At 30.6% G+C, this 12,237-nt stretch overlaps 1 protein-coding gene across 1 annotated transcript in view; it reads left to right on the top strand.

The window, feature by feature from the left end:
• LOC143064531 (uncharacterized) overlaps positions 1-12,237 on the top strand; it is a 45,253-nt gene that overhangs the window by 1,592 nt on the left and 31,424 nt on the right. Inside the window, exons 2-7 of the mRNA XM_076237417.1 lie at positions 182-389; positions 1,186-1,365; positions 7,923-8,032; positions 8,343-8,471; positions 9,913-10,009; positions 10,929-11,050. Of these exons, the coding sequence (XP_076093532.1) occupies positions 182-389; positions 1,186-1,365; positions 7,923-8,032; positions 8,343-8,471; positions 9,913-10,009; positions 10,929-11,050 (846 nt within the window). The remainder of the gene's footprint in view (positions 1-181; positions 390-1,185; positions 1,366-7,922; positions 8,033-8,342; positions 8,472-9,912; positions 10,010-10,928; positions 11,051-12,237) is intronic.

Here is a 12,237-nt window from a genome sequence, read left to right as displayed (position 1 = left end):
TAAATAATTATGGTATGCAAAACTGTTATGAAAATAAATTATAAAAATGACCATAAATTTCCATATTATTGGTAAGGTCAACTTTTTCATATTATGTACATATGGGGGTCTCAAACTTGAATCTGAATTACATCGATTAAATCATTAAAAGGTTATTAGTTTTATATATTTTTTTTAAAAGTGAGGATGATGATGTTGAAAGTATAAGTACAGTAGCAAGTCACCCAGACAGACTATTTCCATTGACCATGGAGGAGCTACTGCAGTACCCAGATAATAGACCAGATGACAGAGACAGTATAGCATCTGGATTAGCTACACTGCCTGAATCTTCTTATGCTGGCTTTGAAAGAGTCAATCCTTTATCCAGTACTCCTAGTAAACCAAAGGTATGTACATGATGTACATGTAGCTTAGAAGATGAGGTCAAAAGTAAGGAACCAACTTAATTTGCATGAATACATGTAGTTGCATCACATATTTTTCACATTGTTGGACCAGCTACATGTAAGACTAGCATTCAGTACCGAGTGTCTCTTGTCTTTAAAAAATGATCTGCATAAAACAGAACAGAAAATAGAGGTGGAATATCAGAATATCAGAATTATATATGCAACAATCATTAATATATTTCCACTGCATTTATTTAGCTTTTAAAGATGAAGACGACAAGAATCAATCTTTTAATGGTCCCATTTCAGCTTCTGACAATAAAATATTGAAATATAAATATTTGTAGAGTAAGCTTTCACTGAATAATTTACTAAGGTAGATAAGATCATGTTTCATCAAAAATGATTTGTATATTCTGACTACAATGTACTACTTGCAAATTTTCTTTTGACAATTACCAGGTACAGGTTGTAACTGTTAATCAATTAAAATGAAATTAAACCTGATCCAGTTTTAGAAAATTCTAACATTTAATTTTATTCATCCATCATTGTATATAGGGTATTCCAAATTAAGCTTATGGGAAGTTGAGAAATACTCAAGTTTGATGTTTGGGTTCACTGATTAAAATGAAAATGTAAATTCTTTGAATTTCTTCCTTATTTCTAATGATGGTGGGCCCGGTTTGAAAGAAACATACATCCAAAACAACAGCCTAACCCGCCTATTATTTCAACTTGTTTGTGCAAAATATTAAAACCTTAGTCATTATAAAGAATATTTTGTGTTTAGTATACATCTAAAGATGAAAGACTCAGCTACAGCTTAATTGAGGGTCATCAAAAGGTCAACAATGAGTCAGCAGAAGTAAGAAATGTGAAAGAGGCTAACAGGAAGTTACTGTTACAGAATCAGAAATTATTAGTGGAGACAGAAAAATGTAGCCGTGAATTACTTGGTGCTAAATCAAAGGTAACAAGGGAAGATGGTTTTTGTTTTGCTAAAACTTGAAGTGAAAGCACTAATTTAATAAATTAGGTTCATTCTTATTTCAGGAAAACAAATTTTGTGAAAAATCTTTGTTGATTATAGATTATAGATCATTTAGGAAGGTAAATGGACTGAAAGTCACAAAACAAAACATCATAAATTTAAAGTTAATAGTACCAACAGTCACAAAAAGTCACAGTTCATATGGTTTGATACATTTTACAGTGACTTGACTGTTAGTGTTGCTCTCCACCAATTGCAATTCATTCAAAATTTTGACCAAATTGCAATTTGTTTTATAAAATCAAATTGTTCAACTGGTCAGAAATTTGAACCAACTGCTGTAGAAACCCACAGCCAAGTCATGAAAATGCAAGGTGATAAAATAAAACATACTTACAATCCTATAAGACTTTAACTCCACTTTAATGATGTTGTGACAAAATTAGTTTATCAGTTTGTATAGTTATATTATATTCATTTCCATGCTGAAGGGGAACTGTTTATTTTGAATTGCTATTAAATTGTCCAAACTAAGCTTTCATATTGTTTTTCTTTCTAAAAGTATTCTATATTTATAAGAATCAGACATTATGTGAATTAAAACATTTCATATTCAGTAAAATATGTGTAAAATTGCAATATATGTTTGTAGGAAGTTTCCATGGGGGAGATAATAACTTTTCTTTCAAAAAGTCTTTATTCAAAAGAATAATATTTTAGGTTATCTCCCCTGAAAACTTATCAATAGCATATTGTTATTTCACACATATTTTACTGAATATATGATGTTTTATTTAAAATGATATCTGATTCTTATAAATATAGAATACTTTTAGAAAGAAAAACTATATGAAAGCTTAGTTTGGACAATTTTATAGCAATTCAAAATAAACAGTTCCTCTTCAGCATGGAAATGACTGTTATATAACTATACAAACTGATAAACTAATTTTTTCACAACATCATTAAAGTGGAGTTAAAAGTCTTATAGGATTGTAAGTATATTTTATTTTATCACCTTGCACTTTCACATTTTGACTGAACAATTTGTTCAATATTCTGACCAGTTGAACAATTTGGTTTAATATTTGGTCAAAATTTTGAATGAGTTGCAATTGGTGGAGAGCAACACTAACAGTCAAGTCACTGTAACAGGGATATTAGGAACAGCCACATTTTATATTATCATAGGGAACGGCACAAAATCATTTCAAAATTTACATGTAAGGAACAAAATGTCATATTTCATTTTTCTTAGGATTTTACAAAAAGTCATTTTTTTTCACAGTTTTTAGATGTATAACATTCTTTGTAATTGAGACAACAAATTGCCTTTCTGTTTATTAAAGCTTTATAGAAGAGCTATTGGAACCCAAATTTTTTTATGATGAATTGGAAACTTGTGTGTCCTCCATTGTTTTTATGCCCCACCTAGGATAGTAGACTAGAGGGTTTGTGTAGGTAGTTTTTAATGAAGTTGAAGTCCAATCAACTTGAAACTTAATACATATGTTCCCTATGATATCTTTCTAATTTTAATGCCAAATTACACTTATTACTGTTTTGACACCAATCTCACGGTCCACTGATCATGACCATAGAAAATTGCGGTGCGAGTGGGGCATGCGTGTACTATGGACACATTCTTGTTTGTTCATATTTAAAAGATGAACTTACTTCTTACATCTAATGAAAAAAAAACTATTTTAACCCCACCACTCCACACACAGGTGCATGTGCTTGTCAAAAATCAGAAAGCTCTTCAGGTGTTGTCTTATTTATTATAAATCTATTTTGTTATTTAATCTGTTAATTTTTTTCAAAACTCTTCTAGACTCATTGTGATTTGTCACTTTTAAAAAATACTTTACAGACATTTGTCAATTAGTAATGATCAAATTTTGCCCTTGAGAAATATTTTGATTTTTGAAAAATGACGCTTTTAGCGGCATGTTTCTATGCTAGTGAACTGAACTTCCATTACATTTCTCTGCCTACCGCGCTTGGTTCGTATTTACTTTCCATTACATTTCTCCGTCTACTGCTCTTGGTTTCTTATTAACTATTTTACATTTAAACTGGAATTTGCTTTTATTATGATTTCTGTGTAGTAATCAACTGGGAACCAGTTTACATACCTCCGGTCCTTCTTATTACCAAAAAGATCGAGGTGTAACAACCAATGTTGTTAAGATACTCATAAATCTATTTTTATAACTTTATTGATTATGTGAAGTAAAACTAAAACATTGTTAAAACATTAAAAATCTATAATTAATCGATGGGGAAACTTGATAGTCTTTCCTTTTTACAAACCACTGCCTTTTTTTATAGGAAAATATAATGTGTCCGTGTTGGTACACTTTCTATTGGTTATAAGACAGATCGAAGTACCGGACATCCGACTCAATCTTTGTTTACAAAGTTACAACAGTAGAGTCTGTAACAGACTGTATCTGTATGACATGTGCATTGAAATGTGCATAAATTGTCGATATCGATGCTGGCTTTAATACAACGGTTTTATTGGCGGGGTGGGATCCTTCGCCCTGATCGGCGCGATCACTATCTTACGGAATTCTAGTAAAATCGGCACTTGGTTAAATCAGCACCTTGTCAATTCGCCACCCGGTATAGTCAAATCGGCATCTAGTCAAATTGGCACCTGGTTAAATCGGCACTTGATATAGTCAATTCGGCACCCATGTTAGATTTGTTTAATATATATTTTAACAGTATTTTAAGAAAAAACAGTAAAAATAAGGTTGTCCAGAAATTTTACAGTATTTACCCAAGAAAAGGTAGATAAGGAAGGGGTTGGCCAGAAATATTAACCTAATTTTATCATGTTTATTCACATTTTAAAAGGGTGAATTATATATATTTATTATTGGATGCCTAATCAGTTAGGGGACTTACTTAAACAAGTGATTTTCTAAATCACTGATTCAAGTAACATTATTTCCATAAAGGTTGGAAGTTAGAGTTGTCTTTTTTTAATAATCACCTATTTAAGTAGTACAAATTAATCACTAGAAGAAGTGATTGTAGCTTTAAATATAGAATACTAATGATCCAGGGACTAATTATGTTTCTAAACTTATCAGAACCAACATCTGTGTTGTCTAGGATGACCAGGTCATTTCAGGTGATGACCTTGTACTGAATCTAGGATAATGACATAAAAATCACTTGTTTAAGTATCAGACCTCAATTTCCTTCCCAAAAATCACTTCTTTAAGTATCATTCTTTTAATAACCCCCACTAATTTCAACACCCCCAAACAGTGAAATTTTTATCGCGAACAGTAGAATTTTATTATATATGGCTCAACATGATAAGTTACTGGAATAGACTGTTGTTAATGGATAATTCAAGGATTTGCAAACGTATCTTTCAATGGGACTATAGCATATGCTCAAACAACTGGTCGGCAGAAATAAAAACTATAATGACAAAAATTGGAGTTATGGAAACTTTTCACAATAGAAAGAGTTGTGATATAAATAATGCAAAATCAGCACTACTTGAACAGCATAGTCTTGATTGGTTAAAAAACTTAGATAGATATCCAAAACTGCGAACATTCAAAACTTTCAAAAATAATTTCTGTGCTGAATCATATGTGAACCTTAACCTACAACGCAACGAACGGTCGATGTTGGCTCAATTTAGATGCGGCATTCTACCTCTAAGAATTGAAACAGGACGGTTTAGTGGCGAACCTGAAGACAGCAGACTTTGTAAAATGTGTAGCAAAAATGAAATTGAAAGTGAAACTCATTTCCTTATTAACTGTGATTTTTATAATGAACTTCGAAATGAACTTTACTCAACCATACCAAGCAAAGAAACATTTTTATCACTGCCACACTGTGAACAATTAATACAATTTTTAATTTATTTTCCAAGAAGAACAGCTAAATATATTTTACAAGCATTTACAAAACGCAGACAATTCATTTATGTAAATAATTGAACTACATGACTCTACTATGAAATGATTTAAAGATTTATATTTTTTAAGTGACTTATAGGTCCAATGGGCCGGGTGTACAAATATTGTATTGACAAATATTATTATTATGCTGTATATATACACAATGTCACTATAATAAACAAATTCGTATTCGTATTCGTATATAATCTGAAAGATGAAACCTTGAACTTCACAGGAAAAATACTCCCACTGCTGTGAAAAATCTTTTAAGAAAGTATCAGTTCATTATGTAAAGCCATTATTATAGCATTTTTTCAACTAAAATAGAATTTTCAGCTAAATGATAGTATCAAAGGCATAAACCTTTCTACTTAAAAGAAGCAAAAAGTTCATATTTTTTAATTTTACTAATTAAAAGATATTATTTAAACCTATGTGTTGAAAATTTTGAAAAAACTACAAAATCCCAATTTGTGACAAAACCTCGAATTTGCTATTCAAATAAGTGTTTAAAAATCACTTATTTCAGTAAGTCCCCTGACTGCTAATTGACTTTAAATAGGTGCCGATTTGACTTGTACTATATTATTAAGGCCCTAAAGTGAGTTTGAATATTGTACGGTGTTTTACTTGGCGGAATGTCAATACACTCACAGTAAGAGTTATTCTTTACTTGCTTTTCCACAATAATTGTTTCGTGGTATTCTTTGAATTTCTTGGCTGTTATGGTTCTCTTCGGACATGCTTTTCAGGGGAATTCGTCTGGTTCAATAGCGTGAATCAGCCCCTCAACTTCTTTGTACATAAATACTAACTTTGGCTTGAATGTTTTGTTCGTCCTTGTCTGGAGATCTTGTTGTAGTTCCAGTTTGGCAAGCATTTTGGAGACTTATCCATCCTCTTTTGACTTGTAATCTCTGGTGATAAATATTGCCGCTTGACATGTTTATTTTTGTTACCGGGTAGGGGTCGCATACAATGGCTCCATATTAAATTATGAGATCAATTCCTAAAGGTCTAGTTCATTATCCAATCTGACACAAATTTCAATAACTGGAATGCCACCCAAGTTGAATATATGGTGACCCACTATAACAGCATGATTACTTGGGATTGTGTTTAATACCATGATGGTTCAACGGCATAAACTTAAATGGAGACAAAATTTAACATGAAAGATTGTGGATTAGTGTAAGATAAAAAAAAAAAACTAGCTTACTATAATATATGGTTAAAGAATGAATATCAAATTATATGGGTCATGGGCAGAGTTTTTATAAAATATCAATATGGCAGAGAAGTGGTTTCAAGTTTCATATAAAGGGACCTGACTGACATGAAATAAAAAAATCAAAGGAGTATCCCTATTTGTCTAATCTTCAATGTGAAATAAAACAAGTATAACAATATTGTGTAAATCTAAAGAAATAGAATTTGCTTCAAGTAACAGAAATAAGTACATTTGTGTATGTCACTAGTAACTTATTTAATGAGTATGTGGGTAATTAGTCCTATAACATATGACCTCGGGAGCATTATTTACTATTTCTATTTACTGTTCTGATAATTTTTTTTTACAATCAATGTGTCACACTTCGCATTCAAAAATTAAAAAAAAATGAAAATATCAGTATAAAAACGTTAAAAATTGAATAAGAATGCGAAGTCAGATGTTTATAGGACTAGTGGGGTATAAGAGCTTATTACAACAGGCTCTTCATAAGCATTTGGTTTGAAAGGATACTAGTATAGTCTGTATTCTTGAATTAGAAAAATGTAATTGCAAGGAAAAAAATACACATTAATTAGAATACTTTAGATCATTCAGGTAGTCTTTATTTAGTACTACGTACAAAAGAACAGCAAGTATTCATTGGATATTGTAGATCATATAAATAGTCTTGACCTATTTATTAGTACAAAAGAACAGCTAGTAATCATTGGATATTGTATATTCAGTATTCTTGACCTATTTATCTGTACAAAAAAAAACCAGACAGTAGTCATTGGATACTGTAGATCATTCAGGTAGTCTTGACCTATTTATTTGTAGAAAAAAAACATGCCAGTAGTCATTGGATACTGTAGATCATTTAGGTTGTCTTGACTCTTGACCTATTCATTTGTATTAAAAAAAACCAGTCAGTTGTCATCTTCACTTCACACACTCATATACGAATATCAATTATATGCTTACGAGACATGTTGCAATGTTCAACTTATTATGGTATGTGAAAATCAAGACTTGCATAAAAAATATCCCAATATTAGAGGCAGTGGCATCATTTTTCCTCAAAGCTTTCAGCTCTTTGATTTTTAGCTATCATCGTATCAAAAGTATACAATTCATTTCTATTTGATCATCTGCCACAACATGACAGTCTATGTCATTACTTGTAACTTTTTCAATGGGTTTTTATCTGATGTATCATGTAAGGTTTAAGGAGTAAAGTTTTTTTTAAACAACACTGACAAATTCACTTTCAAACATGATGGCCTTTGAAAAATTCATTGATTTGCTTCAAAATCTTTCAAACTAGAATTAAAAAATTGCAACAAAGATATAGAGATTGTGAATGATCTTGTCTTGTGTAGGTGCAGGAGCTAAGCAAGGAGTTAGATGACTTCAGGGAACAAGTTCCAGATTTGGAGGATAGGATAACAGGACTGCATGCTGAAACAGAATCACAGGATGCAGCTCTTAGGTAGGTCATATGGGTAACAGTAGTCTTATATGATTTAGGTAAGCTATTGGTTGTTATTTTGTTGTAATATTACAAAAAAAATATTATTTTGTGTTAATTAGCTACCCAAGGTAAAACAACAACTCAGTGTTTATGGACTTAAAAGTGGAAGCTTTGTATATTGAAAAAAATGTTTGCATAATTTTCATGAAACCTTTGTTTTGAAAAAAATTATATCTTGAAATAAAATTCAGTACACAAAACGTTCATGATTTACATTATTAGTGTTATAAAATTATGCCAGGAGTAATTGATAATGTTTTTGTTTCAGAGATGCTGAGGAAAGATATGACAGAAGTCAAAAACAACTTGATGAAAACAAACAAAGCATTAAAGACTTAGAAAATCATATTGAAGAATTCAGGTCAGAACTATCTGATGAAAGAAAAAGGAGAAAAAGGTAATCTATCATTGAAATCTAGTCAGTATGTTAACAGTAAAATTTTTTATTTGAAATCAATAAAAAGTAAATATTGATATTTAAAGTCTGTCATTAATTGTTGGGTTGCTGTTTTTCTTATTCTTAATCTGGGTTTGAGTCAGAGAAAGGGTATCCTTCTGCCATGTCATCTTTTGGGTTGACTCAAATTCAAATCTGAGCTTCCATGCATTTTTTCAGTATATAAAGATAATTTGCCCTGTTAGAATGTAGTCAGTCCTAAATCCAATGTTAAATGTGGAATTCTTGTGTATAAATTCATATGGGGAACATATTTACATTATTGTAGTCAGGGTTTCCGCTGGCGGTCGCCATTTTCGCAATTTGCGAAAAAATAATAATTGTGGCGAAAAAAAATCGTAATTTGCGAAAGAATTTGGCGAAAGGAATATTTATAACGATTTATTTCCTCCATCTTGTTTATTTAGTTTTTTTTCGAGTTTCTCGGACTTTACCCGATCAGACAATACTCGGAATTACCTTGACCTCATTAAGACTTGGACAGAAAATCAATAATCAGCTGATTGCATCTTATAGCTTGTACAAAAGTGCACATCAGTATTTTTCTTTTAAAGAAACTTTTCAAACGAACTATACTGGTATTATATGATCAAAACATGTCCATGAATTTTTTATATTCCAGGACTTATATCTTCTTTATTATTAAAAGTATAGTGGCCCCTCATTTCGAAAAGTTGTTTAAAATACAATGAATATTTTTCCCTTTTAAGTTCAAAAAAATGTGTTGGTTTGAAGTAAATGTTTAGTGTTTATTCATTAAAATGTAGACTCTAAAATAAGTTTGAGAGAATAATTATAGACACAATGGCGCGAAATCATCTTATTTAAGGGAAGTAGGTGGGGGTAGAAAAAAAGGTAAATTTTAAACGAAAAATATATTTATATTACTTAGCGAAAAAAATAATCAAGTGGCGAAAAATATATTGTTTTGGCGAAAAAGGTGGCGAAAAAAATAATTGACCCAGGGAAAACCCTGATTGTAGTAATTACTGGTTAAATTACTTAAAAAATTAGGAGTTGTTTTCTATTTTAAATGAATCATTTGTTATTTTGTACATTTCTTCATCAGTTATTTTGCATTCAGCATTTGAACTAAAAGTTATTTCATGAGATATAGATAGTAGTTTACTAATGTTTAAATTTCATAAATCCATTTAAAATACAGTAAACCCATAGATATAAAATTTAAAGATAATTGAATACTGAGTTATTGGTTATGTTAGACTCATATTTGGAGTAGACTTTCCTGTCAGACATAATAGATATTTTGAGAAGACATTTCTGTAAAAACACAAAGATGAAGACATTCTAACAGAATTTGTTATATTTAAAAAAAAATAGTTCTCTTCTCATATCTTACATTCTTTAATTTGATTTACAGTACTGAAAATCAGAGGGATGAAGCTTTACAAAACCTGTTAGAATCACAAGAGATGCTGGAAGATTATCAGAAAAAGACAAAAGAGAAGATTAAAAAGGTTTTCTAGAATAGAATATTTCAAATTTTTATTAAATATACATATGATATTTTGATGCCTGCGTCTTGGCGGAAGGGTCATTTTAAGTTTTACCCTTTTCCGTCTGTACTTCCCAAAGTTGGTTTCTGTTTTCTAACTTAAGTTTGCCTTAACCAAATGTTATGAAAGTTGTACACAATGCTGATTACCACAAAATCAGATCAAGTTTGAATTTTAGGAGTGTCACTTAAATTGTTCTAGAGTTATTCCCCTTTACAATTGTAAAAATTTCTGTTCTCTCACTTAAGTTAGTCTCAATCCAATGTTATAAAACTTGTACATTTATATGCTTATTACCACAAAATACAGATCAAGTTTGAATTTTGGGAGTGTCACTTTAATTGTTCTAAAGTTATGCCTCTTTCCGTTCTCCAACTTAAGTTTGCCTCAACCAAATTCTGTGAAACTTATACACAATACTTATTACCACAAAACACAGATCAAGTACAAATTAGGGTAACATCACTTTTACCATTCTTCAGTTATGTCCTTTTACAGATGTATCTGATATGCAAGTGTGGACATCATCTATGGTCATGGACACATTACCTGTTTATTTTAACATATTTCTAGAATGATTATGTTTTAGATTTTTTTTTCTTCTAAACACTTTTTATATTTTTATTTACATTTCAGAAACAGAGAGAAACATGAGTATAAAGTACAGATTAAACACCTTTTATAAAGAGTTAAAAGCATTATAATCTACAAAGTTGAAAATTGATTTTGACATTTTACGAAAATTTCGATTTAAAAAAAACAATCTGTTTAAACATGCATAGTGTAAACAGTAAACATTCCATTAAAATCTGATATCCTACAATGAAAAGTTGAAAGATTTGAATTTGATGAAATATAAAATATTTACTTCTCAATTCAGATGGAAGAAAACGAGGATTATCTACGAGACAGTCTTTCTCATGGTAATAGAGAACGTGAAGAACTGCTTGAAAAACTTTCCCTGTTACAGTCTAAAGTGAGGAATCAACATGATGATATCAGGTACAGTGATTCCACATGATGTCAATGTGCCAGTCAAAATTGTGATAAAAATGAACTTGGTCCAAGGAGCAATGTATATTGCATGTGTATTGCTCATAATGGCAAAAATATAATAGAAAGAAGTGAAATTATGTAATGTTCTGAAATTTTATATGTGAAAAAGCAAGTAAATCCTGTAAATTTTGAAAAAATCTGTTGAATTGTATGGTCCAGTAAAACTGAGTTTGGATAAGTTTGTGTACGGTTCCAAATGTCAAATGAAATGTTTTGCTAATTATGCAGGACATATTTAGCTACATTTACATACATACCTCCCCATGACTTTTCTTATTGACCCATCTGTTAAAGTGATTTTAAAAAGTGTATGTTTGAAATCATTTGCCTCTTTAATATTTTTATGAAAAATTATAGACACAAGTTTTTTTTTCACAATTTGATTAATAGTTATGATTGTCATCTGAGTTGGAGCTCTGTAGTAAGCCGAACAATGGCCATACCTTTACTTATTTATGTTATATGCTGTTCGCCTACATAATATATAATGAGATACCAATTTCCATCTATAAGGTTATTCACACTTTGTACAATATGTCCAATTGTTTAACTGAAATACATAAATGAGGTCGTTAGTTTTCTCGTTTGAATTGTTTTACATTGTCATTTTGGGGACTTTTATAGCTGACTATGCAGTGTGGGCTTTGCATATTGTTGAAGGCCGTACGGTGACCTATATTTGCTAGTTTCTGTGTCATTTTGGTCTCTTGTGGACAGTTGTCTCATTGGCAATCATACCACATCTTCTTTTTTATAAGACATATCTCTTCAGTTGACAGTTATTGGTTTAAAATTTACTTTACTAGGGTTTTCAGTCTAAAAATGACTATAAATTCAAAAATATACCAGTTTGTTGGGCCAGGATTTTTTAATTTGTTGGTTTACGGATCCGCCGACCCGATTTTGCCGATTTGCAGAATAAAAATAAAATTGACTTTTCATGCTTTTTTATTCCCGCCGACCCTAACAAATGCATTCTCCCTGAAAAATAATTAAAATATCCCTTTTTTTATGAAATGAAATGCATTAATCACTAACAGAATTGACATTTTCTGTTGTGAAAAAATAAAACTTCAAGGTTACGTTTCTAAAAATAAACAAATCAATTATTAATGACCTTGAAATGTCGTTTG

This window comes from Mytilus galloprovincialis, chromosome 2, assembly GCF_965363235.1.
Source record: "Mytilus galloprovincialis chromosome 2, xbMytGall1.hap1.1, whole genome shotgun sequence".
Lineage (NCBI taxonomy): Eukaryota > Metazoa > Mollusca > Bivalvia > Mytilida > Mytilidae > Mytilus > Mytilus galloprovincialis.
Note: the sequence above shows the minus strand (reverse complement) of the source record. Positions and strands in the feature narration are given on the sequence as shown.